The following is a 27129-nucleotide window of genomic DNA, read 5'->3' on the forward strand; positions in this document are numbered from 1 at the left end:
TTTCAGCATGTCAAGCACCCTCTCCGGTTTCTGATTGGCGAGATCGCCTTTCAATCTAGGAACGTCACGGTTGCCACGGTGAAGGGGAAGAGCCGAAGCCCCGCCCCTCTAAGGCTCTGAAAGGCGGACCCCGCTTTTTGAATCGCTATTGGCTAATATCTCCCGTCCATCAGCGAGGAGGGAACGAAATTAAAAAAAACAACGCCGAGAGTTTTTCGGTTTCTGATTGGCGAACCGCCTTTCAATCCATAAACGTCACGGTTGCCATGGTGAGGGAGAAGGGCCAAAGCCCGCCTCTCTAAAGCTTCTTCATCTCCATCCCTAATGCAGGGAAAGCCATAAATGAGTGGAGGAAGGTATCCGTTGCCTTGGCAACCAGAATTGGGCCTGTGGCCTGGGAAAGGAATGAGGCCTTCCTTCAAGTCGTTTTTGACTTATTTCTTATTATTCTTTATTTAATATAAAACATATTTTATATGTTTATTTTTATATGACTGATTTTTTACTTATTATTCTTTATTTATTATAAAACATAAAATCAAAAACACACATAAAACATTTAAAAACAGTACAAAACATACAGCATAATAAAGACATATGTGCCATATTTACATATACTGTATTTACAAAACCTCTAAACACAAACACTGACAAAAATAAAACAAAAAACTAAGCATTTGTAAACAAAACTTCCTTTCTTTTCAAGTTCTATTAATATATATATATATATATATATATATATATATATAAGTTTTTTCTCCCCATAATAAGACCTCAAAAAGAGTAAAAAAAATTCTATATAATTTTAAAGCAAAACAAAACAAAAATAACGCCTTATTTGTAATTTGATATTTTTTCAGTCTACATCTTTTAGTTTTACATTACATCGGTCAAGTCGTTTTCAACTTATGGCGACCCTAAGGGGAGCCTATTGTGGGGTTTCCTTGGGAAGATTTGTTCAGAGATTTGTGCCATTGCCTTCCTCTGAGGCTGAGAGAGTGTGACTTCTTGCCCAAGATCACCCAGTGGGTTTACATGAATGAGCAGGGATTTGAACCTTGGTCTCCAGAGTCATAGCTCCAGAAAGCACACATTGCAGAAATAATCCAGTTTGAGACTGCTTTAACAGCCCTGACTTAGTGCTAGGGAATCCTGGGAATTGTAGTTTATTGTGGCACCAGAGCTCTCTGACAGAGAAGCCTAAATGTCTCACAAAACTCCAGTTCTTGGAATTCCCCAGTACTGAGCCAGAGCAGTTAAAGTGATCTCAAACTGGATTATTTTTGCAGTGTGTTTTGCACCATAGATCTACCCGAATGAAAGGAGGAGTGTTTACAACGGTGCTAGCAGAGTTTGGGGGAGAATCCCTTCTTAGCAGGACGTTGTAGTGCAAACATATTAATAATGAATTTATGTGCTCTGGAGTTGAGCCCTGGCAGTGAAAAGAGCTTCTGGGGCTCATTCCTGGTTCAAATTAAATCTCACACGTAGGCTGATTTTGGAGAGTTTTTGGCCAAGTTCAATGAGGCCCTGGCCATGGCTTCATAGCATTCCTCTATCTTATATGTAACCCAATCGCTTTTGGGAAATTACAAGTGATCAATTCCAGAGTCTCTGGGAATATTCCTGGCAACAACTCTCAGAACTGTATAAATTTGCATGACAGTAAGAAAAACCAGAACCACCTGCTCTTGTTTATAGATGGTCTCTTATTACATAAGTCTGGGTTCACCACAGCGGGGATGCCTGACTGATGTGTGTGGCTTTGAGGGACACAAAAAGGCTGTAAGGACAAGATTTAGGACATTAGGGAACTTGATCACTGTTTATATTACTGGGGCTGCATCTGCATTGCAGAACTAATCCAGTTTGACACCACTTTAATTGCCATCGCTCAATGCTATGAAATTCTGGAAATTGCAGTTTTGTGAGACATTTAGCCTTCTCTGTCAGATAGCTCTGGTGCCACAACAACTTATAGTTCCCAGAATTCCACAGAATTGAGCCAAAGTGGAGTCAAAAACTGGATTATTTCTGCAGCATGGATGCAGCCTGGAACAGCAAAAATCTTACTAGAGTGATTTATTTTACCTGTGGGAAGGATTGTCTTCTCTTAAACCTGTGCTCTTTCTGTGATAGTAGTGCAGTGATGGGGAAAAAACTGCTATGGCCAAAAGCAGGCACTTGTTAAAGGCAAAAAACAAGTCTTCATAAGGAGGGCACATATATCAAGCCTTTCTGGATGATCAAACCAGTGGTCCAGCATCCAGTTTCCGACAGCGGCCATATAGATGCCATGGAAGAGCGCGAAACCAAAAAACAGAGAAATAAGATAGCATCCCTCCACATCTAGAATTCAGGGATAAGCTACCTCTAAATCAGACCATGGAATCATTATCTTTTTGGGCAGCAGTTCCCAGAACCTGAGGCTGGGGGATTCTGGGATCTGTTATTCCCAAAAGTAATTTTTCCAAACTCTGATCTAAATGTTGTTCGATGTAAAGTTGAAGGCTTCTCTGAAGATGCCAGCCACAGATGCTGGCGAAACGTCAGGAAGAAACTTTTCTGGAACATGGCCACATATAGCCCAAAAAACCCACTAAATGTTGTTCCATCATGGCTGACACCGGTAAGCTACTCTTCTTTATACATGTCAGACCATGGAATCACTATTTTTATGGACAGCCGTTCCCAGAACCTGGGGCTGGGGGATTCTGGGAGTCATCACTTCCAAAAGTATTTTTTCCAAACTCTTTTCTAAATGTAGATCCATCATGGATGATGTCCATAGGCTACTCCTCCATATATTTATCTAATTCCATTTTAAAGACAGGCTATGGGGCCGACGTTCCCACGTCTTGTGCCAGTGAATTGCACAAGCTAATTATATATTGGATGAAGAAATACTTTCCTTCTGACTGTCCTGAATCTGAGTCAGTTTCATGAAGTGACCTTGTGTCCTAGTGTTGCAAGAGACAGAGAAGTAGGCTTACCATTTGTCCCAGAAAACCAGGAAAATCCCAGATTGAAGGGTTTAAAAAATGTCCCCACCAGCTGGGCTGGTTGAAGCAACAAACTACAAATCCCGAGAATGTAAATTAGTTTGCCATATATCAATATAGACAGCAACTGAAATACAGCGGGCCCTTGGTGCTGGGGTTTGCTTCCAGGACACCCATGGATACCAAAATCCATGGATGCTTAAGTCCCATTATGTAGACTTGTGTAGTCAAAGGTTGTCCATCCTATAAAACAGAGAAAGCAACATTTGCTTTTTGGCATTTGTACATTTTTTCCAATATTTTCAAGCCATGGGTGGTTGAATCCATGCATACGGGAGGCTGAATGTATGCAATGTTAAATGTCAAAATGTGGAGAGGTGGGTGGGATGATAAGGCGCCCCAATCCTGTCTTGCATACTCTTGCCTGGTTTTGTGGAAGAGAATAACAGCAACTCTAAGGAGAAACATCTGCTTGACATCCTGTTTTTAGTTGCAGCAGCAGTAGCTGTGCTGGTTCTCCCTGGTTCCCCACGGGGGATAACTTTCCATCATCCGTGACCCAAATCCCCAGAATGAAAGGCTCTCAAGGCACATTGTGGCCTTGCAAAGAATGGCCTGTGGCTGGGACAGGGATGGAAGCCAAGCCATTTCCCCCCTGTCAGCATCTCTTCTCTTAAATTGTCGCCCTGTCTTGTCTCATGCCTACAGTTCTTCCCTTGAAAACAAAACATTTTCTTGGGCATTTGGGCCTGAGTGGGCTTTAAGTCTTGGGAGTTAGCTTGATGAATTTGCAGCCTCTGAGACAGGAACTGGAGTGTGCTGAAGCCAGGGAAGGATTTTTGATGGGTGCTATTCTGAGGGAGGGGGTTACTTTGGAGGCTTTATGCCTAAGCAGCAGGTCCCAGTTAGAAAAAAGTTGGGGCATCTGGCCTAGTGGTTTGAGGATTGGACTTTGACTCTGGAAACCAGGTTCCCAACTTGGCCCTGGAAACCCACTGGGTGACTTTGGGCAAGTCACATACTCTCAGCCTCAAGGGAAGGCAGTGGCAAGCCTTTTTGGGACAAATAATCTCCTCCTCTTCCTCCTCTTCTTCCTGCTCCTCCTCCTCCTCCTTTTTCTTCTTCGCAGTTGCTCCCAAACTTTTGGTCCTCCAGGTGTTTTGGATTTAAGCTCCCTGGCTTCCAAGGTGACTGGAAATTCTGGGAGTTGAAGTACACCTGGAGGACCACTGATACCCTGCCTGCATTCTGTTGTTTCTGTCCTTAGTTAAGGACATGGCCAGAAGGAGGAGGAGCCAGCCTGCAAAATTTACCTTCCCATACTATCTTAACTAGGGACAGAAACAGCAGAATGCAGGCACCTTACTAACATCTCTGATTTTTCTCCTGTTTGGTATGTAACATCTTGCCTGATGAAGAAGCCAGTGGAGCCTCGAAAGCTTGCAACAAATATATTGTGCATTTCTGTTGGTCAATAAAGGTATCACTGTTTGGTGGATCTTTGTTTGGATCTGCTAAATGGCCAACACAGCTGCCCCTGCATGTTAACAAGAACAAAGGTTATGTAGAGAGATTTTCTTGCAGCTCCTTTGAGACTCACTGACAGAAAGAAGTTGGCAGCAGGAGCTTCCCTAGACTTCAGTCTACTTCCTCAGATAATATTTAGTATACTGTAGCATACTGTAATGTACTGTAGTACATTTAGATATAGCCCTGTGAGTCTGTAGCATTGGTATGCAGAGAGATCTTCTTGTAGCCCCTTTGAGACTTATTGAAAGAAAGAAAGTTGGCAGCAGGAGCTTTCGGAGACGTCAGTCTACTTCCCCAGATGCATTTTATAGACCGGAATCTAGCAAAGCTGATGCTGCCAGCTTCTTTCTTTCAGTGAGTCTCAAGGGGGCTACAAGATCTCTCTGCATACTGATGCTACAGACTAACATGGCTATATCTAAATATACTGCTGTACATTAACAGTATACTAAATATTGCCTGAGGAAGTAGACTAAAGTCTAGAGGAAAGCTGATGCTGCCAACTTCTTTCTTTCAGTGAGTCTCAAAGGTGCTGCAAGATCTCTCTGCCTATTGATTCTAGAGACTAACATGGCTATATCTTTGCAGGCTGTCAGTGCAGAGGCATTTGCCTGGCTTTGGGGAGAAAGCGATCCTCACTCAGCAGGCGAGGCATTGGCTGGCATCCCTTTCTGGCCATAAAAGCAAACCTCCTGAAGGATGGGAAGAGATCCAAGGAGAGAGAAAGAGAGAGGACATTCCTCTCCTCCTTCCTCCTCCTCCCTCCTCCTTCTCCTCCTCCTCTCCCCTGCAATAAATGAGCCACAGAGAAGGTCGATCCTGGTTGCTTTTTGGGGGGAAGGAAGGAAAGAAAGAAAGAAAAAAAGAAGGGAGAAGGTTTCCATTCATTCTGCCAGAGGTCCTTTGGTGATCCATCCAGGGCCATGGTGAGTAACAAGGACATGGGGCAGGAGGGGGCTCTGTGGGGCGGAGAGGGGGGATCAGAGGGACCAGGAGTCCTCCTTTCCCAGGACCTGTCCTCCATTTCCCCCTTCTGCCCAGGAGGGATTCCAAAATCTCCTCCCGTTTCAGCAGGACTAATCCAGGGTGACCATAGCTCCACTTTGTCCAGAAGGAGTTTCAGAATGTCCTCCCTCTGGAGCATCACTAAGGAGGGTGACCAGGAGTCCTCCTTCTCCAGGACAGGTCCTCCATTCCCACCTTCGGTCCAGGAGGAGTTTCAGAATGTCCTCCATTCTGAGTATCACTAAGAAGCCCATGCGAGGTGACCAGGGGTCCTCCTTTCCCAAGATCTGTCCTCCATTTCCCCCTTCTGTCCAGGAGGAGTTTCAGAATCTCCTCCCTAGTTTAGATCATCACTAGGAAGCTCATGTAAGGTGACCAGGGGTCCTCCTTTTCCAGGACAAGTCCACTATTCCCACTTTCTGTCCAGGAGGAATTCCAAAAGGTTCTCCATTTAGAGTCGTGACTTCCAAACTTTGGTCCTCCAGATGTCTTGGACTCCAGCTCCCAAAAATCTTGCCTAATGGCCAAGCTGACTGGGGCTTCTGGGAGCTTGGAGGACACTTGGAGGACCAAAGTGTGCGAGCCCCTGATTTAGAGCATGGCTAAGAAGCCCACTCAGGGTGACTAGAGAGGTCCTCCTTTCCCAGGACCTGTCCTCCATGTCCACCTTCAGTCCTAGAGGAATTTGAAAAGGTTCTCCCTTTTGAGCAGGATGAAAAAGAAGCATGGATTTATATTTCTATTGTGCGGCTTTGGACTCTTATTGATTCACGTCCTCCAGTTTTTTTGAATGTCCTCCATCTTACAGAGCCTTGTCCTCCTTGGTGGTTAGGAGGACATCTGGTCACCCTGGGAGGGCCCCTTGGTTTGGGGGGAGTTGATGCCCTTGAACATAATGATAATGATGAGGTGAGGCACAGGACTCCTTCAGTTCAGGTGAGTTGGCTAGTTTATTTATTCAGAAGAGGTTTGCCATTGCCTTCCCCTGCGGTTGAGAGAGTGTGACTTGCCCAAGGTCACCCAGTGAGTTTTGTGGCCAAGCTAGGAATCAAACCTTGGTCTCTAGAGTTGTAGTCCAAGCCCAAACCACTACATCATGCTGGCTCTCATGCTAGTCCATTTAAGTCCATTATTATTATTATTATTATTATTATTATTATTATTTTAATTATAATTCCATTGTGCTTTTCCTCCAGTGAACCAACATATACTACGGTTATTATTTGTCCTCTGCTTCAATTTATGGCAGCCTTGTGACTGACAGACCTCATCCCCTGCCCTCACATGGCTTGTTCTTGGATGCCTTCAAGTCATTTCTGACTTATGGAGACCCTAAAGGTGACCTGGTCAGGGCGGTTTTCATGGCAAGATTTGATCAGAGGAGGTTTGCCATTGCCTTCCCCTGACGCTGAGAGTATGACCCTAAGAGCAATCTATCATGACGTTTTCTTGACAAGTTTCCCCAGAGTTGGTTTGCCGTTGCCATCCTCTGAGAGAGTGTGACTTACCCAGAATCACCCAGTGAGTTTTTATGGCCAAGCCGGGATTTGAACCCTGGTCTCCAGAGTCCTAGTCCAACACCACACTGGCTCTTCCTGACATGGCTCCCCTTCTTTGAATTTCCCCTCACAACAACCCAATAATAATAATAATAATAATAATAATAATAATAATAATAATAATAATAATTATTATTATTATTATTATTATTATTATTATTATTATTACTACAACCCTTTGAGGTAGACCAGGCCAAGAGAGCATGTGAGTGGCCTCAGGGGTGTGTGACAGGGCTAAGCAAGGACTCAAACTTCAGTTTCCGATGTCCCAGTCCAAGATTCACAACTGCACCACAATGGCTTTTTGTGTCATCACATTGTGTTTTCTCCTGCCTCCTACGGAGAGATGAGCTGATGGTGATATGTGTGCTCTCGCTGGTACCTAACCCCCAATAAGATTTCCAAACTGTATAAAAGTAGTAATAATAAGTGTTGGAAATATAAGAGGGAGGTGGGTACCCTTTTTCATCCATGGTGGTCCTGTGAGAAAGTAAATAAATTCTGGAAATTTAGGATAATAGAAAAAAGATTAGATAAAAGATTAAAAAACAGAATCGGAAATGTATTGACTCAATCTCACGGAAGATGAATTAGATAAGAAACACGGCCAGATCATCTTTTATATGATAGATTACTAATTGCACAGATGTGGAGAAAAGATAAACTCCCTACAGTATCAATCAATCATTTTATTACAGTCAATGACCTATTAAATGACCATGTTCCAAAATTCATATGATGACGTAAAATATATACATACTATGAATCTTAATAAGATACATACACCTATGGGCATCAATAAAATATACAGTAGAAGATTGGTGCTTGAAAGTGCTTGTTATGGCTGAGATGGACAAGTTAACCCAATTATTGAGAGATGGTAATATTAATGTTTTTAAAGAAGGACTGGGACATGGGGCCCGAACAGACAGGCCAAAATAAAGCTGCTTCGGGTCACTTTTGAGGTATGCTGTTTAAATGATGCATGTGTCCTAAGAGGCCAGAAGCTGCGCCAAAGCCATGCTCCAGTCCAAGATGTAGAGAAAAATAAAATAGCTGCACATGCCTTTTGATCAGAGCTCAAGAAAATTCTTCTTCCTTTAAACTATAAGTCCCAGTTTCCTTCCCCCACTCGCAGTCTCTGCTTTTGACCAGGAGCACTAGTTGCATGCACTGTTATGTCAAGGATAGGGAGGAAGAAAGGAAGAAACTTACTTCCAGATATTGCTTTGCTTTTTCTAAATTTGTTGTTTTTGTTGTGACCCTATCATGTTTTTTTTTTTTTGGCAAATTTCTTCAGAGGGGGTTCACCATTGCCATCCTCAGGCTGAGAGAGTGTGACTTGCCCAAAGTCACCCAATGGGTTTCGATAGTCTAGCTGGGATTCGAACCCTGGTCTCCAGAGTCATAGTCCAAAACTCAAATCATTATGCAATGCTGACTCTTTTTCCTAAATATTAGACTCTAAAACAAGCAAACAGAAGGTGAATTCTCGAGGACTCAGGGCCAGATTTTCTTGTCTCTGTTTCTTCTGTTCAGAAGAGTGGTATCTAGTAGTATGGAGTCTGGAATTGCTTCCAGGCTTTTATTGTTTCCAAGATCCTTTTAGAACCAACCTAGTGTAAACAGTTTGTGGGTTGGACTAGGACTCTGAAGACCAGGGTCTGAATTTGTGCTCGGCCATAGAAACCCCCTGGGTGACTTTGGTCAAGTCACATTCCCTTAGCCTTGGAGGCAAAGATAAGACTCCTCTGCCAAGAAAAACTCAAGTCACCTTAGGGCTCCATAAGTCAGAAACTACTCAAAGACACACAACAACAAACTCCCATTTGCTTGCACATTGGTTTGAAGAGTATGTAACTTGACACAAATACAAAGTCCTCGAGGAAGGGCATTGCCCAAGGGGCAGTGTGGCCAAATGGCTATTTGAGAGTGTAGTGAACCTCTGGAATACACAAAAACAAGGTATTTCAGTGGCAGTTGGAAAGCTGTTGTGTTTCTTTGTGTCTATTTAAGGACAACCAGTTCACTCAGCTTCATATAATCTATTCAACCCCTCAGAAATTACCTGGACTTACCCTAATATTAGACAGAGACCCTGTCTAATTTTGGAAGCTAAGCAGGGTCAGCTCTGGTTAGCACTTGAATGGGAGACTGCCAATGAATACCAGGCTATAATTCAGAGGAAAGAACTGACAAAGCCACCTCTGGGTATTCTCTGCCTAAGAAAATCCTATGAAATTCATGGGGTCAGCATAAGTTGACAGGCAACTTGAAGGCAGATACTTCCACAATACAGCTGCACCAGGCAGCAGATTTTTAGTTGGCAGCAAATTGTGATTGATTTATTGTTCTTGGGTTGGAGTCGCAACTAACTGAAAGTTATTAATTTCAGTAGGTCTACCCTGAATATGACTATCTATGGACTTAAGTTCTCATTGTATTTTTAGAGAGCCAGCATGGTGTAGTGGTTTCAGTGTTGGACTAGGACTCTGGAGACCAAGGTTTGAATCCTAGCTCAGTAAACCCACTGTGTAACCTTGGGCACATCACATTTTCTCAGCCTCAGGGGAACGCAATGGCAAACCTTCTCTGACCAAATTTTGCCAAGGAAACCCTACGATAAGTTCGCCTCAGGGTCACCATAAATTGGGAAATTGCTTGAAGGCATACAACAACAACATCAACAACAAGTTTAAGTTCTCATTGTATTTTTAGTACTAGGGAGGGGGAGGTAATGTTATTGGTCTTGGCTTATTAGATTCCTGGAAGAGGTATTACTGCTCAGTCTCAAGCAGCAAAATATCTTGGGTTGGCCCAAGAGATTTTGTCGCTGTGTGCCTTCAAGCCATTTCTGATTTATGGCAACCCTAACATGGATTATTTTAGAATTAAAAGATATAGCTGTGCTAGTCTGTATAATCAGCATGTAGAGAGATCTTGTAGCACCTTTGAGATTAACTGAAAGAAAGAAGTACCTCTTTCTTTCGGTTAATCTCAAAGGTGCTACAAGACCTCTGTACATATGGATTATCTTCGCACTTTTCTTCAGAGGGGGTTTGCCATAGAAGTTATTTTATGAAATGTCTCACTGAGGCAATTAAAAAAGAACCTGGTTATTCCAGTTGCTGTCTAGTCTTATTCTTTTTCATTGACATCCTTAAACTGGGAGGAGAGAACATCAAACAGGTATGAACCAAGACTATTAGTTACTTTTAAAGCACTACTTTGCACAGTTTTTGAGAAGTGTAGCCACAGGAAGCCTCCCACATAACAGAAGCTTCTAGTCTGTGCTATTCAGATGATGGGCTTGCTGAAGATATTTGATGCTTCACATTGTGTGTTGGTTGTGAATTCCACAGATGGTATGTGAGTTTGTTATCATTGCTGTTGCTGTAAAGCTCTGTTTTTGAGGAGGGGGTTTCTACGCCCATTTCATATTCCATTCATTTTATTCCTAAAGGTAGGAAAGCTTGGAAACATTTCTTTGAGTTGTATTCTCAAGAGTAACACTTACAAGTTGTTGGGATGGGTAAGTCAGGAAAAATATGCTTTTTGGGAGTATTCCCAATCTCCCTGTTCAACCAGTCAGTCTTGAATGCAACATGCTAAGGTAGAGGTGAGGAAATAATAAAAACTCTTCAGACAAATTGCAGCCAGAGAACCCTCCTTGAATCCATCCATCCAGTCCTCACTCCTGCTGCACACTGAGTGTTGCATCCTGGTCACATCTCTGTTCCACTTTTCTGCTTTGAATTTCTGGCTGAAATGCAGCCTTGTGAAGCACTATTTTATTTTTATTTATTTTTAATTTTTTTTTGCATTTTTCCTTCCCTGTTCCCCACCCTTAAAACTTGCTGGGCCAAGGAAGTGACTGGTTTGCACGGCCAATTTCCAAGCCGGCATGCAGCAACCCTTTACGAGGCTGCTTGCGCCTCTGACACCCCGTCTGTGTGCGCACAGCAAACATCACTGCATAGGCTGCCCTCTGTTTTGTTTTGACCCCCATGTGGGCTTCTCCAAAGCAAGGTCTTCTTCGCTTGGCACCCCGTGGAAGGGACAAGCCCCCCCTTGTGCCTTTCAGCTCCCTCCACTCTCACAGTCAGTGAGGTATTTCAATACTGTTAAGGGGCTCTGTCTCCATTCCCAGAGGAGCTGGCTTTGTGGGGTGGGGGCACTTCCTGGCCTACCCAGTCTGTGCAGACAGGAGAAGCATTGAGAGCAATGCACGTGATGGAATAAAGGTTCTACAGAGCCCCTATTGATCAGCCTCAATTTCTGTTTCCCTCCCCTCAACAGCAGCTATGCAGTGGTGGCTTTCTCCTTCTCTTGCTGGCTAGCGTGCCTTCCAGCTTCCTGTTGAAAGACCAGGAGGAAGATGAGCTGCCTTTGGCAACATCCAGGCCTGCCAGGGTCACCCCTGCCCAGAATGTGCCCGGCTGCCCGTCCAAATGCACCTGCCCAACAGAGGAGACAGTGGATTGCGGTGGCCTTGATTTACACATTTTCCCCAGCAATCTCTCTGCAGGCATCCAGCATCTCTCATTGCAGGTGAGAAAACATCCAAGGGTAGCCGTGTTAGCCATATAGCAAATCCAATAATATCAAAAATCCACCAAACAGTGATACCTTTATGAGGCCAAACAAAATGCACAATATACATGTTGCAAGCTTTCAAAGCTCCACTGGCTTCTTCATCAGGCAAGGTTTTAAAAATCATGCAGGTTTAAAAAAACAACAACACCTGAAGATGTTAGTTAGAAGATGTTAGAAGATGGGCCTGCATTTTGTTGTCCTTGTTCTCATTTAAGATAGTATGGAGGGTATATCTTGCAGGCTGGCACCTCCTCCTTCTGGCCTTCTGGTTACTGGGAGATTCTCAAAGTCCAGGAAATTTATTGGCTTGCACAGGCAGTGTCTTTTTGATTTGCAAATGGATGTTAAATTTCATGGACTTTAAGAATCTTCCAGTAACCAGATGGCCAGAAAGAGGAGATGCCAGCTTGCAAGGTATGCCCCTCCATACCATCTGAACTGAGAACAAAGACAACAAAATGCAGGGTTATGATTATCTTCTGTTTCCCCCCCCTCCTGTATGGTTTTTAACCCCTTGCCTGATGAAGAAACCAGTGGAGCTTTGAAAGCTTGAAACATGTATATTGTGTATTTTGGCTGTTGAGCCCAATAAAGGTATAATTGTTATAATATACACTGCCCCAAAAGGGCGGTCTGCCAGCACCTTGTTTTGCTGCGCGAGGGAGCCGCAGTAGACAAACCATGCGGTTCCCTTGTGCAGCAAAAAGAACCCGCAAAAAGCAGGTTCTTCTTGCGGCACGATTGTGATGCCGCAGTGTGCCAATGACACACTCGTGGCATCACAATGATGCCAGGACGTGTGAATGCTAAGCCATTTTGACGCCCTCGTCATGTGCTAGGGGTGAGGCATGTATGGGTGGTGTGCCCTCGGCCAGCCCCTAACACGTGACGAGGGCGCACTATAGGCCCGTCTGTATAGCGCCAATGCTTGGTGTATTTTTGATGTTATTCGATTTGTGAGTGAGGAAGATAGGGCTAGCACCAACTGGGGTGGATGAAGTGTCCAGCCTTGTAGGGTGGAAGATGAAGCTCAGAAAAATTATGTTTCTGAGGGGTTATAGCTATAGCCCTCCATGCCTTTCCCCGCAGCATGATCCTCGCCATGCTGCCTGGGAGGTTCTGGAAGTTGCAATCGCTCCTACAGTGAAATTTCTGTGCTTGAAGGGAGAAAAGTTCTGAGTAAGTTCAGGAGATCAGATCGGAGGGTTGGCACTCTGATGAGTGTCCAGATGGCCCCCATTGCCCCATACTATTTGCTCATCTTAGCTCATCTTAACTATTTCCCCTGCTGGTTTTCCTTCTGCAGAATAACCAGTTGCAGGAGCTGCCCTACAACGAATTGTCTCGATTGGCCAGACTGAAAACTCTCAATCTCCACAACAACCACATCAACTCTGATGGTGAGCAGAACCAAGGGCACGAGGCCATACATCTGGCATTCTGAAGGTGTGCCAGCATTTTAGGAGAACCCCTTCTCCAATACACAATATGGCTCAGACCTTTGGGCCAACAATTCCCAGAATCAAGCTGGCTGGGGGATTCTGGGAGCTGTCGTCCCAGAAATGAACTTGTCTACTCTCTGTAGGGTCATCATTTCCTGATTAGCACAAGATACCTGGACCCTTTAAGGCAGGTTGGGTTGGTGAGTGGAAAGGAAGGCCAACCTTCAGCCTTCCTCTCATTCTTTCATGGACTCCAGGGGTGACATTCCCTAAGTCACAATACAGTCCGCCCTCCACATATGCGGTTTTGACTTTTGTGGATTTGATTATTCATGGATTAACATGTTCTCTCTAGGAATCTCCAATTCTTCCAGAGTGATTCTGTGGGCAATATCTGCCAGAAGTCATGCTGGAGGACCTAGAAATTCCTAGAGAGAACATTTCTGTAGGCATTAGTAGATCCTCCAGAACAATTCAGTGGTCAACTTCAGTGGCTGATGTTGATTATAGAGTTGCAATGGAAGACGTAGAAATTCCTAGAAAGGTGTTTTCTCTGGTAAAAAAAATAGTGCATTTTTTAATTTGCAATTTTTCCACTTTCACGGGGATCTTGTCTCCCTAATATCAGCAAAGGTGGAGGGCCCACTGTATTGGGATCTTTCCGGGAATTGTGCAATGGATTTACTGTTGTTCATTATTAAGAGCTGTTAATAAGCATCCCAGTTCCAGTTCAGAGCTGGCTGCATCTGGCCCAGCTGGAGAAAGTGAGTTGAGATTAGGTGCTTGTTGGGCACAAAATGTTGTGGGAGTGGGAGCTTTGCAGAAAGAGGGGAAGAATCAAGATGTCCAGCAAGGATCCCCCAAACTAGGCCTTTTTTCCAATGTGTCCTCTTTTAAAGGTCTCCCGGATGAAGCCTTTGAATCCCTGCAATTGCTTCAGTACATCTACCTGGCCAACAATAAGGTGAGCGCGTTTAGGGCTGGGGAGGTGAGCTGGCCCTTATGTGGGTTTCACATGCCTTGAAAAACAAGTCACTGAACCACTGAATTTGTACAGGATGTGATGCAGTTGTATTCAACTCTTGGCTCTTCAGATGTACTGGATGTACAGTTCCTAAAATCATTACTGTCATGCTGTCTGAAAGGTGATTTCTAAAATAGCTGAAGGACCAAAAGCTGAGGAGCATTGCATTAGAAGTACAGTCAGCCCTCTGTATCCACAGATGATTTACCAACAGATTCAAGCATCCATGGTTTGAAAATATTCCAAACATCAAAACCGTGATTTTGCCATTTTATATAAGGGACACCATTTTACTATGCCATTGTATTTAATGGGACATGAGCATCCATAGATTTTGGCATCTACAATGAGTCCTCGAACCAAACCCCAGTGGATACAGTACACAGTGCTAGCACTTTGATACCATGATAACTGCTATGGCTCCATCCTGGGATTTGCAGTTTGCTGAGGTACTGAGAATTCTCTCCTGGGAGACTCCAGTCTACTCTTCTTCAGCAACATTATTATCTCTCTTGGTCAAACAATTCCAAGCTTTATATCTTTTAATTAACCAACTGTATCCATGGCCATCACCTGAATACTTAGCTGTCTGTGCTGACAGGAATTGTAGTCCAGCAACATCTAGAGACTGCATGATGTACCCCACCCTTGGTTTTCTGTAAGGGTTGGGAACCTTTGGCTCTCCAGACATTTCTGGGATATCAAGTTCCAAAGCCCCCAAATAGCATGGTCAGAAGTAAAAGATTGTGAAAGCTGTTGCCCAATAGCAACTACAGGATTGAGTTTCCCTACCCCAAGCATATGTGTTAGATTTGGCCGACCACTTCCGTCTATTTTCTTATATGAAGTTAAGATTCTAATTCACAGTAGTGACTGGTTATTAATGTAGAACTAGGGGCTAGTTGTCATATTAGTTTAAACTGACACATTAAAGCAATAGTCAGTTGTATATGCACCATGGGAGTTTAGGTATAGGATATGTCTGGAAAGGTGGCACTTCCAATTATTCCTTCCAGAATAATTGGAAGTCTACAGTGAAAAGCCAGCTATGTCCGTACATGCAGAATTGGCAACTCTAAACTAAACAGGATAGATTTCAGTTTTGTATAGTCTACTTTTCTTTCTGTTGCAGTCCCTGTGGTCTGCCAGTGTGTGTGAAATCTGCACAGCAAGCAGGCATACTCACATTCTCCAAACAGTTAAAGCATAACTAATCTGTCTTAAATAAACTTCTCATATAAGAAGTTAAGAAACATTGGGCAGCATCAGACCAAAGTCTTATGTAGTCCAGCATGACTTGCAAGAAACTCAGTGAATAACAGGCATTTGAACCTGGCTAGTGCTGGTAGATTCAAGGATAGATTGTGTGCCCTGAGATGTATCTGTGGCAAGGAGTGTATTGCTATGCGTATGCACACAGAGGGGTTTTCTCTTTTCATACATGCATGCACACATGCAGAACAGGTGACAAAAGCCATTAAATGCAAAAGGGAGTCTGTGAAATTTCTTTGTAGATTCCAGCTGTGTATCATCTCTATACAAAAGAAAGAACAATGATAATTCAAAGCAGGAGTAACTATCAAGAATTATAGTAGTTTTATCAGACTCTTTCTTCAAAGCATTCAGAGTGGGATTCATTATGGTCATCCCACTACCATTCCAGTTTTATCATGGCAACTCTGTGGTTGATCTGATCATTTAGTGATGACTTCCACAGCTGAGCAGGACATTGACTCTGAGCTGCTGTAGTATGTACAGTGCAAATCTCCAGTGCTATATAAATAAAGCATAATATAATAATAATAATAATAATAATAATAATAATAATAATAGTCAACTATGGCCTTCCAGTTGTTGTTGGACTGCAACTCCCCAAATCTGTGGCACTTATTATTATTATTATTATTATGATGATGTTTATTTATATCCCTCCTTCCTCCCAGTACAGAGACTCAAGCACTTGGCTATGCTTCCAAGGGCTGATGGGAGCTTTAGGCCAAAATCCTCCTCACCTCTGACCTAAGTCAAAGACAATTGCTCTATCTGCTACTCTGTCCTGGTTCTTGAAAGTCCAGTCTTCTCAATTATTCCATACTAATGTAACACCTGAGGGATTAGATTATACTGATCTTGTATCTTGCACTGTGCAAACACAATACATGGTCTTGGCTGTGTTGCCTCCTGTGAAATCTATTTACTTCCAATTCAAGTATGAGATGAGCTCATGAATAGTTGCCAGAATTTCCTGACATTTCAGCTTGGCTTTCTCTGTGTTAGAATGCAGGTCCCATGTGTCTCATTTTAAGACTGGTTTGATACCCAAAGTTGTGCCAAATTTCAGCCTCCAAACTAGTGTGAGAGTAACTTCTCCATATATGCTCAGATTACTTCAAATTATAGGCAGGGGTTCATATAAATACATATTTGCATGGTGGTGTAGTGCAGTCAGAATAAAAGGACCTGTTATACTCTAGCCTTCCTTCTGACATGCTTATTTTCTCAGCTCAGGGACTTTAGCTGATGGAGAAGGGAGAGCATCCAATTCTGTGAACCTCTACCTGCAAACTGAGGTGTTGTAGAACAGATATATACAGTGGGCCCTCTCCTTATGCAGGGGATCCTTAAGGGAAAATCCACCTATGTTCAAGCCCCATAGGAAATAATGGGCCACGTGCATGTGGCAGAGTCGCGCACATGCGCCACAGGCACACACACCATTGTTTTCCTACCCAAGTGGCTTGCCATTTTCGCTTTATTTGCAGGATGTTTTAAATGCATTTTAATTTCTCTTTAATGCCAAAGTTAGCCCCAGTATGATGAAGTCCATAGAAATATTTTAAGCAGTTGACAGTGTTTGTCATCCCCTTGTCTCCACTGTCCCTGTTTTTAGATTTTCTCAGTGCTTAAGGATTTGGCCTTTAGCCATGCATATAAAAAGGTCTGTCTAGGCCAGTGATGGTGAACCTTTTAGAGGCCGAGTGCCCAAACTGCAACCCAAACCCCACTTATGTACTGCAAAGTGCCATGTCTCTCTGCCTTTCTAGTAACAAACTCTGGCAAACTCTATGCTGGGACGACGACACATGTGCCCACAGAGAAGGCTCTGAGTGCCACCTCTGGCACGCGTGCCATAGGTTCACCAGCACTGGTCTAGGCAATCATGTGGTGCAGCTCCTCAAGCCCCCATCAGTCCCCCAAAGTTCCCCAACCCCATTAAAAAATTTGAACCATTTCTGGCAATTGTTGCCCCCAAACCCTGCAGAAAGTTCCCCCGAATGCATGAATGCACACAAATATTCCCACTCACTCCACCAGCACCTCACAATTCTATACCGCCTCCAAATATCTAAAATTTTCCTCTAACTTCCTCTCAAAATGGGGAACTGCAGAGTAAAACAAATACCTGGGCTTGCTTTGGAGGTACCCATGGGTGGCTAGCTTTGGGACGGGGAATTTGCCTCTGGACTCCATGTAGTTGTTCACCCTTGGACTATATTTTGAATCTTGAGTAGGAGATATTGATGTTTAGCATGAACATTCTTACTGCTCTGTCCTTTTGTACACTTTAGTGCAGGGATGGGCTGAAGGCCAGTTGGAACTCACTGGGAAATCTCTGCTTGATCTGATCAAAGAGGCCAATATGAAAACAATTCTAGATTAGGCTGCTGACATGGGAAAAGAAATGAAACAGTTTGGGGTGATCAGACCTTTGAACTCCTTTAGTTCTGGCTTTCAAAACAAATTCCACATCATGAGCTCAACATTCTTTACATGATGCATCTTTCTTATGTGCAAGGAGTCAACTGATGTATCAGAGGGTTTAATTTTTAAAGAAAAATAGCTCCAGCTAACCTGAAATATGTTCACTCCCACACTGAGCATAATGAAACATTGATTCCTGGATTTTCCAGTGAGACCTTATCTATCTATCATCTGTCTATCTGTCTATCTATCTATCTATCTATCTATCTATCTATCTATCTATCTATCTATCTATCTATCATCTATCCTGGCTTCTACAATGAGAAAATATATATTTTTAATCACAGCAAATGTCCTTAAAAGATTGTTTTGCATTTTATCATTGCATCTAACACTGAGGAGGCAAGCAGACCACATCCTCCAACCACAGCTTGAAAGAAAGGAGACAATGACCCTCTTTGTGGATCCCAGCCTGATTTACTTGTTCTTATATCTTTATATTGGCATAAGAAAGAATACTTTGCTTCCTTTCCAAACTGAACAGAGGGAATGCTTTAAAAAGGTACCTTTTGGGGCTGCAACTCTCAGAGTCCTGCATTCAGCGTGGGCTGCATCTGCACTGCAGTTTGACACCATTTTAACTGCCATGTCTCCATGTTCTGGAAGCCTGGGATTTGTAGTTTGTTGGGGCACCAGAGCTCTCCGACAGAGGTGGTTAAATGTCTCACAAAACTACAGTTCCTAGAATCCCATAGCATTGAGCTATGGCAGTTAAAGCAGTGTCAAACTGGATGATATATGCAGCGTGGATGCATCCATAGCCACCATGATGGTTTGAGGGATTTGGAAAGTTGTCCCAAAAAGTATGTTTTCAAGCTCTGGAGCTGGGGCAAAATATGGGAAGGTGGGACCAGCTAGACACTTTCTCTGTACTTCTCCTTTGCAGCTGACTCTGGCACCCCAGTTCCTACCCAACACTCTGCGCATTGTGGACCTCGCTGCCAACCGCCTGACATGCATCTATCCACTTACCTTTGGACATAAGCCTGGCCTCAGGTAAAAAGCTTTGATAGAGAACCAGAACTTTTGATGATTCCATAATGCTTGACCTGGAAGTTACATCTTCTATTCAGGAAGCCCTTCATACTAAGCTCAGATGCATAAAGGCTCACACCAAACTTCAAGAGCCTTTATATATCATCTTATTGGAGGTAGCAGCAACTCTGGTAGGCCAGCACCTCCTTGCCATTGCTTTAGATAGTTATCTTTTAAAAATGTGTGCAAACATTCCATTATAGAGGGTGGAATCACTGATCTTTAGGGATAGATCATGGTATCCTTCCTGCAGGGTCAGTCGGGAGGGATGCATTTAGAGGCAGTGTGGGGTTGTTGTTCTAGGACGCAAGGATATTGGCCTGTAGCATCGCCCTTCCAATCTGACCTTTCCCACCCCACAGGTCTGTCTATATGCACAACAACCAGCTGAACAACACCGGCCTGCCCTTTGATGTCTTCAATGGCTCTGATGCCGTCAGTACCCTGATCCTCTCCAGCAACCGACTTACTTATGTGCCCCAGAATTTGCCCCATGCCCTCGTCCGTCTCCACTTACAGGTTGGCAGCTGAGAGTTTCTACCAGATTGATGGAGACACAGAGGCTTGCTGTTGAGATACGAGCCCAGCAGTGAACTGGGGTTTTTAAAGGCATATGTGGGAAAATTCAAAATGAGAAGCTGGAAGGGTCAATGATAAGGAGCCCTGGTGGCGCAGTGGTTAAATGCCAATACTGCAGCCACAACATTGCGAGTTGGATCCCAGGGCTGCAAGGTTGACTCAGTCTTCCATCCTTTTGTAGGTTGGTAAAATGAGTATCCAGCTTGTTGGGGGCATTTAGCTTATATAGATTGTAAACTCCTTATAGAGTGCTGAGTTCACTGATAAGTGGTATAGAAATGTAAATGCTATTGCTATTGCTATATTGATATATAGCAGGGGTTGGGAAAAGTCTAGCCTTCCAAATGTTGTGCTACAATTCCTATCAGTCCTAGCCAGATGGTGAGGGATGATGGGAGGTGTCATTCAGTATTTAGAGAGCCACACATTCCTCCTTCCTTGTTCAGAGGCAGGGGAGAGGGACTGGGCTGTGAATCTCCAAACAGCTCTCTCTAGGCTAAACAAAAGGCAAACTCTTTCTAGAAAGGACAACTGAGGGCTGGTTTGTACAACAGAAGAATCCCATTAAATTTATTCCTGGACTGTTTCATTTGATGCTGGAGATAATGTTGACATGTTGGAATGCTCCTTTACCAACCAACCAAGATACACACACAACTCCCCTCACAGAGAAAGGTCTGATCTTTTGTTTCCTGATATGGTAATTACTTTTCTAAATTTAGGAAGTGAGAAAATGTTGAAGCATGCAACTACCTATCTGCAATCTGACGTGATACAGTCCAGGAAGACCTTTGCAATTTGATTATTCTGTTTATTGAGAAGCCATAACTCTAAAAAAATCTGTCCAATTTGGTGTTTCCAGACCCTACATTATGCACCTTTCAGAATAATTGCAGCCTTCTGAGCCTCTCAGTCAAAGTCCTTGCAATGACCTGGTATCTCATTTAGTGTTGAAGAATGTATGATTCTCCAGAAAGTGCTGAAGGCCAGTTCCCATCAGTTCTAATCCTGGCCAGTGGTGAGGCATGATGGGACATGTAATTCATCCACATCTGGAGAGGCAAAAGGTTCTGCAGCCTGTGTCAGTACCTATTCAAGATGATTGTGCTGAAAATTTTGATAACCAAAGAGAACCACCCCCTTCCCTCAGCTGCTGGGGGAATTTAAATGGAGGGGCGCCTTCTTGACGACAAGGCTCCACTTTGCAGAATAACTTCATCTCCCGTGTCCCTAAAGGAGCCTTGAGCAGCCAGTGGCGCCTCCGGGAGCTCTACCTGCAGAACAATAACCTGTCCAGTGAGGGCCTTGACACTTCCACCTTCAGGTAACTGTGGCGAAAGATGTGGGTCTGAGTGATGAAGCTGGGGGAATGGAGGGTGGCTTTTACTTTATAGGGTTCTTGGGGACTTTTTTGGGGTGAGGGAGGAGGGAAGTTCCAGGAAAGCAGAGGCAGGACAGTCCTCTGCTGGGTCCCCTAAAGGCCATCTCTGGCCTCTCCACCACAGCAGGCTGAAGAGCCTGGAGTACCTGGATCTTTCCAACAATAACCTGACTCAGGTGCCAGCTGGCTTTCCTGCAAACATTGTGATCCTGCACCTGGGCCGAAACCGATTGAGCTCCCTGCCACCTGAGCGCCTCAGCCGTGTGAAGGGACTGCAATACCTCCTGCTGCAGGGCAACACCTTGACAGCAGCAGGGGTGCACCCCGATGCCTTCTCTCACCTGCGCTTCCTGCACACACTCCACCTGTACAACAACCGCCTGGAACGCATCCCACTCGGACTCCCACGGCGGGTCCGTTCTCTGATGCTGCTACACAACCAGATCACACGGGTCGGTCTGCATGACTTTGCGGGCACTTATGCCTTGGTAGAGCTCAACCTCAGCTATAACCGGCTTTACAGTGCCCACATCCACCGCCTGGCCTTCCGCAAACTGAGGCGCCTGGAGACTCTGGACATCTCAGGCAACCATCTCACCCTCCTGCCTGCCGGGTTGCCCTCTAGTCTTCAGGTCCTCAACCTTCAGAAGAACCAGCTCAACTCTCTTTCCCCAGAGTTGCTGGCCAACCTCAGCATGCTCAAGGAGCTGCACCTGGCACACAACCGCCTGCGGATCAGCAGCATCTCCCCAGGCACATGGCAGGAGCTGTATGGGCTCAAGGTGAGGGTGGTGATGGAACCTCCATAACTAGAATTACCTTGTCTTAAAAGCTGTTTCTTTAGGACTACAAAATGACAGAGAGCTCCAGGATAAACATCCATAGTCGGTGGATGGGTGGGAGAGGCAGAGACCATGTTCCTGATTTGGAGAAGGGAAGACATACAGTGGGATTCAGGACTTGGCCTAGTCCAAGTTGGATCAAATACATATTTGAACTTGCAACTAGAAAACAAAAAGTAAATTTGAACTTATAACTACAAACCTGAAAGTAGTTAGTAATTCCCTTGTTGGCTTTAGGTGCTCTATACCTAGAACCTGGTGCTTCCACCAATACTTCCCAATTGTGGTAGGTCCAGGATAGATGAGAGGAAGCACCACTTCACAAAATGCCTAGTTAAAACGAAGGAAGTCACTATCACAAAATGTGGCTGACTTTATAAAAAGAGTAGGCAAATTATAGCTACCCTCCATGGTAACTAATGCCTAAACTGGTTGTTTGCTGTAGATAAAGGAAGAGCTGCTGAACACAGTACAGAGTTAAGCTGTGGGAATTGCTACCAAAGGGATGGTTGCCTACTTCAGAATAGGCAGATTTGTGGAAGATGGGGCTATTGGTGGCTATTGGTTATGGGTACATATTCTTGTGCTCACTAGAGGCAATATGCCTCCATGTACCAGTTGCTGGGGGATACAGTTGCTGAAATACTGTATGGTATAGCATAGTGCAATAATTCCGCATGCAAAGCTCTCCATTCAACACCCATTACTTGCATCCATGGCAATTCCATGTCTGTTGGAGAGCTGGGGTGTATGTCAGAGGAGCATCTGGCTATGTTTGTAGTCAAACCCTGAATGACTATTTTATCTGCTGAGATCCAGCAGGGTCCTTCTGAGATCTAAGTGGATGGGGACATAACCAGGCACATCTTTGATCTTTCCTCCTATTCTCCACTAGCCACAGAATAACTGTTATGGAACTGTAATGGTTCAACAGTGAGTCAGTGTGGGATTTGGTTGTTGCAAAGGAGGGACTACCAACCTCCACAAGAACAACAAAAAGACATATGCAGGTGCAATATGAACTTATACCTATGTTTACCATTGCCAGGATGCCAATGAGTAGGAAGATGACAGTACACTCATGTTTTGCTTGCGGGGCTTTCTAAAAGAATATGATGATATCACCCCCTGATATCATCATCCCCCAGGGAGCTTACTCTCCATTGGTAACCCTTGCCATCCTTAATGATGCCCAATTTTGGCACCTGAGGCAGCTGCCTCTTGTTCTCCAACATTTTGTTTTCCCAGCTCCTGGATCTCAGCTACAATGAGCTATCCTATGTTCCACCAGATCTGCCCGAATCCCTAGAATATCTCTACCTGCAGCACAACAGGATTGCTGTCATTATGGCTGAAGCTTTCCTCACGACCCCCAACATCCGGGTCATCACCCTCAGGTAAAGGATAGGACTCTTAGTAGCTTTTTCGAGGAGGCTGGATTGAGAAATCTGTTACATTATTCGCTCATATAAATCTGAATATCGGAAATCTACTGTAGTTGTTGGAAAAATAACAGCAACTCTGAGGCTGCCTACAAATGCAATCCAAGACACACTTTTGTAAGTCCTTTCTGAGGCTTACTTCCAAATAAATAGGCATAAAGGTAACAGGTTATGAAACTACTCTTGTGTCTGTTGGCCAGGAGCTGACCCACTTGATCAACAAATCCTTTCTTGTTTTCTAGATCCAACCGTCTGTTGGCAGCCAATGTGTCTGAAATGGCATTTGCAGACCTGAAACTATTAGAGGTAGTTGATACAACAGGGAATCCAGAGCCCATCAGCATCTCTTTGCTGCAAGCTGTACGCTATACCAACACCAATATGGGTACCTAGAGAGGCAGCCCAAAGGAGGGTAAGGTTTGAGCTCACTTCAGGGGAGGGGTACTGTATCTGTATTTTTCCCTCTTGCCCCCTTCCATAGTCATCAGTGTACTGGAAATGATGTCACTTCCAGTTCCATGTTCAATTGGTTTTTCTGGTGCTTGTTGGGCGTGGGCATTGTGGGAAGAAGTGAAGCTGCCATATTTATGAGCACTTTGGGTTATTTCGGAGCTACACATTTTCCCCAGCACTATTTTGGTAGCCCCTTGGCAATCTTCAGGACAGATGTACAGTATTTAAGTCTTTTTGTCCAAGTATCAAGTCAAGTCTCTACTTTCAAGTCTCGAGTTCAGTCGTAAGTCCTTGCAAGATACTTTCAAGTCAAGTCTCAAGTCTAGGAGCCAACTTTACCAGAAAAAAAGAAGGTGGGGTGTGTTTCTTGGAGGGAACAGCAAGTGTGTTCACCAATGGGCTTGAGACAAAGGTTGAGGTCTGCTGGGATGCCTGTCTTTGCTGCACATCACAGGAGTTTTCTAAACCTTTTCAAAAGATTTAGAAGGATTCTTCCGCCTCAAGCCCACTGCCTAACACATTTGCTGTTCCCTTCCGAGAAATGCACCCTGCACTTTTGGGGAAAATCTTGCCTGCTACAGTACTTGAAGTAAATGGCACCAGCAATTCAGTCACTAAAAATACGCAAACCTCAAGTCAAGTCAGTGTGTCATTTTTGTCAAGCCAAGTTCAAGACAAGTCATTGAAGCGACTTGAGTCTGACTTAAATCCAAATCAAGTGACTGAAGTCTACATCACTGGTCTTCAGTTAATTTTCGTGGGGTAAAAAAAAAATCACCCATAAAAAGCCCCAAATGCCACTGGGACTAGTTTTTTTTATTTATTTAAAAGAATTCCTGTAACTTCCTTTAAAAAAAGGCTCTGAAACAGGACAGGAGGACCAGACAAAATGAAAAAGCTATTCAGTTTCTGCTGCTCAGGTGGGAATGAATAATAATAATAATAATAATAATAATAATAATAATAATAATAATTTTATTTATATACCGCTATTCCTGTGTAGATCATAGCGGTTTCCAACAACAAATGGCAACAAAAACAATTATAAGCAACATATATCCCCAACAGTGTACAAACCAATGGAATGAAGTCCAAGGGTTCTTGGTAATTGAGGGAGGTTCCCTCTGCCCCCAAAGAGGCGGCAACAGGGAGGCTTCCTTAGTTAAAATGACCAGATTTTTAAAAAGGGAACCTAACTGGTGTTAGTAAAAAGAGCTCTTCTAATTTTACTGGTGTATTAACATTGATAAATCAAACTACCAAAAAGCTGCACCTCAGATTAGTTTGTTAAATCTACTTCTGGTTAAAGAAAGTATCAGGATCATCATCATCATCATCATCATCATCATCATTGATGTTGACATGATTTAAAAAATTACAAATACAGCCCTTGATTAATCCAGAAAGTGGTCCCTGGCCTCACTGCAGTTGCTCACCATTCCTTCAAACTTTATAGAGTCGAAAGACATTTTTGGCCAGAAATACTGCAGTACCTTTACAGATATAATTAAGGATTGAACTATTGCCAGTTCAGCCAGTTCCATCAGCACAAGCTAATCCTCACAGCACAGTCAGGACAGAAAGCTTGTTTGTGAACTCTAGAAAGTGATGAGGCTCAGAAAGCCTCTGGTTTGTTGTATGCTGAAAAAGATCCTATGAAACCACTACTGTGAGCAAGATAGTCAATTGCTTTGGAGCAATGCTGCTGTTTGCTTCCAGATTTCTTGACTGTATTGATGCAATCTGACTGGGAGCCATTTGATTCTTGCTGAAGCCTTGCGATGTTTCCAGTATCTCCTAAAGAGATGCATTCCAGTAAGATGACAGGAGGTGGAGTGGGTGATTTAAGAAGCAGGAACTGCAATTCAAAGAAAGCTCTCCAACCTCCTCAGCATACTCCAGGCCCTCCCCCAAAAAACACCCTAGTGCAGAATGGATTAGAGATTCAGTATAGTTTATTTTTCAGGGAAGAGGGCAGCAGTCTCTGAAATGTGGAGTTAGCTATGTTGCCACTGAGTCCTCCACAAACCACTACTGTAGTCTAGTTCATCTTCAGGGATGGTTCTCTCATGAGATAATGTAAGGCAGCTGCCTCAGGCAGCAGATCTGGTATTATCAAGAAAGGCTAGGTTTAGGATCATTGTCCTTTTACTGCCCTGGACAAGGAACAGAGCTTTACTGATTCAGATATCGAAATAACCAAAGTGATCCTGGGTCCTGAGAATCTTTACGGATATAGTTAAGGATTGAACCACTTCTTAGATTTCACAAACAGGTTCTCTCCCTCAAAATTGTGCTGTGAGAATCTGATGTGATGGATGAGATGCTATTTCATGCTGTGTCTAGGGCTGACCCCATAGCTGGTAACTTTCCAGTATAGACTGGCCACTGATAGCATCAAGCCCAGTTAACTTGTCCTCTCTCTTTTGCAGGTTGCTGTCCATGGCTCCCTCTGCATGCCTCTGCTGCCTTGGGCTTCTCAACCAAGATGGCTTCATCTGACCTGCCTGCAGGCAGCTTTCTGCACTGTAGAGCATCTGGGTAACCGGGCTACTACAGCATGCTCTTATCTGTTTTTCCAGGGAGCAGGAATCTGCTACAAGCCTTTGGTCCGAGACAGAAAAGATGGTGGTAGACTTTAAAAAAGAAAAGAAAAAAGGATTGCACTGTTGCAGCTGTAATTGGGCTCTGATCCCCAGAGGACTTGTGCTACCTTGGGGCCTTGCAAGTGTACGGATGAAGGCATTTGGAGTAGAACCAAAATGGCAGTCAAGACCATGCAGATAGCTGTGTTTGTGTGTGTGTGTGTACAAACACGCCACTAATCTGCAGAACTACCTGAGACATCTATGGCTCAGTTGCTCTTCCCCCATTGTTCTTTGAAAAGGTGTGACCCAATTTGTTAACTAAATACTACTTAGCCTATACAATAGGGCAATTAGCTATGGTTCCTTAGAGCAAATGCACTACTTCATGTGTGTCACAGTGGCAGTCTCTTTACAAAGGAGAAGAAAACTGGCTGTTTAGCATCACACAGAACTACTGGGCAATAGATGCTCCACATAAGCAAAGTTTGAGAAGAGTTAGACAACATTCGGTTCGTGGGGACAAGATACTGAGTCCAGGTTCACTGCAAAAACATGACTTTCTCTGTAGAAGGACCAGATCACATTATTCATAGCTAAAGATAGCATGAGAGTTGACAGGGAGCAAGAAGACTAAATCCAAGGAAAACCAAAGAATATATTATGGGATCCTAGGATAACGGGGGAAAATGTTTTCCCAATAACTAACACACATTTGGTCTTTGTTTTGCTTAGAATGAACACAGAGCTTGGAAAAATTATGTTCTTGATTACAATGCCCAGGATCCCCCCAACCACACTTACAAGATCAAGCCAGTGGCTTTTGACAGTTTCTACTTTATTTGCAGATGCTGGCAAGACAGCTTTGTTTTTAAGATGACAGAGCTTACTT

At 43.8% G+C, this 27129-nt stretch overlaps 3 protein-coding genes across 13 annotated transcripts in view; 2 read left to right on the forward strand and 1 right to left on the reverse strand.

Moving 5' to 3' along the window:
• Positions 1-27129, reverse strand: part of ALKBH7 (alkB homolog 7) — a 511499-nt gene that overhangs the window by 373634 nt on the left and 110736 nt on the right. The gene's annotated exons all lie outside the window — the stretch shown is intronic.
• The window catches only part of RFX1 (regulatory factor X1), a 156168-nt gene that overhangs the window by 100449 nt on the left and 28590 nt on the right, over positions 1-27129 (forward strand). The window lies entirely within an intron of this gene.
• PODNL1 (podocan like 1) lies at positions 1645-27095 on the forward strand. Of its 2 annotated transcripts, none has more exons than XM_042455728.1 (11): positions 1645-1665; positions 11396-11647; positions 12999-13092; positions 14034-14098; positions 18807-18916; positions 19318-19474; positions 20743-20858; positions 21040-21697; positions 23006-23154; positions 23442-23611; positions 26085-27095. In XM_042455728.1, the coding sequence occupies exons 1-10, from the start codon at positions 1660-1662 to the stop codon at positions 23590-23592; spliced, it is 1758 nt and encodes a 585-aa protein (XP_042311662.1). In that variant the 5' UTR covers positions 1645-1659; the 3' UTR covers positions 23593-23611; positions 26085-27095. The 2 variants fall into 2 exon arrangements, with proteins under 2 accessions (XP_042311662.1, XP_042311663.1); XM_042455729.1 differs by lacking the exon at positions 1645-1665 and adding an exon at positions 5346-5458.

This window comes from Sceloporus undulatus, chromosome 2 (assembly GCF_019175285.1).
Source record: "Sceloporus undulatus isolate JIND9_A2432 ecotype Alabama chromosome 2, SceUnd_v1.1, whole genome shotgun sequence".
Taxonomy (NCBI): domain Eukaryota; kingdom Metazoa; phylum Chordata; class Lepidosauria; order Squamata; family Phrynosomatidae; genus Sceloporus; species Sceloporus undulatus.

Excerpts from the sequence above, each read along its gene's own strand:
- PODNL1 (XM_042455728.1), top strand. Across the intron at positions 18,917-19,317 it reads GGACATAAGCCTGGCCTCAG|GTCTGTCTATATGCACAACA; the intron begins GTAAAAAGCTTT and ends CCCACCCCACAG. Across the intron at positions 20,859-21,039 it reads CTTGACACTTCCACCTTCAG|CAGGCTGAAGAGCCTGGAGT; the intron begins GTAACTGTGGCG and ends TCTCCACCACAG.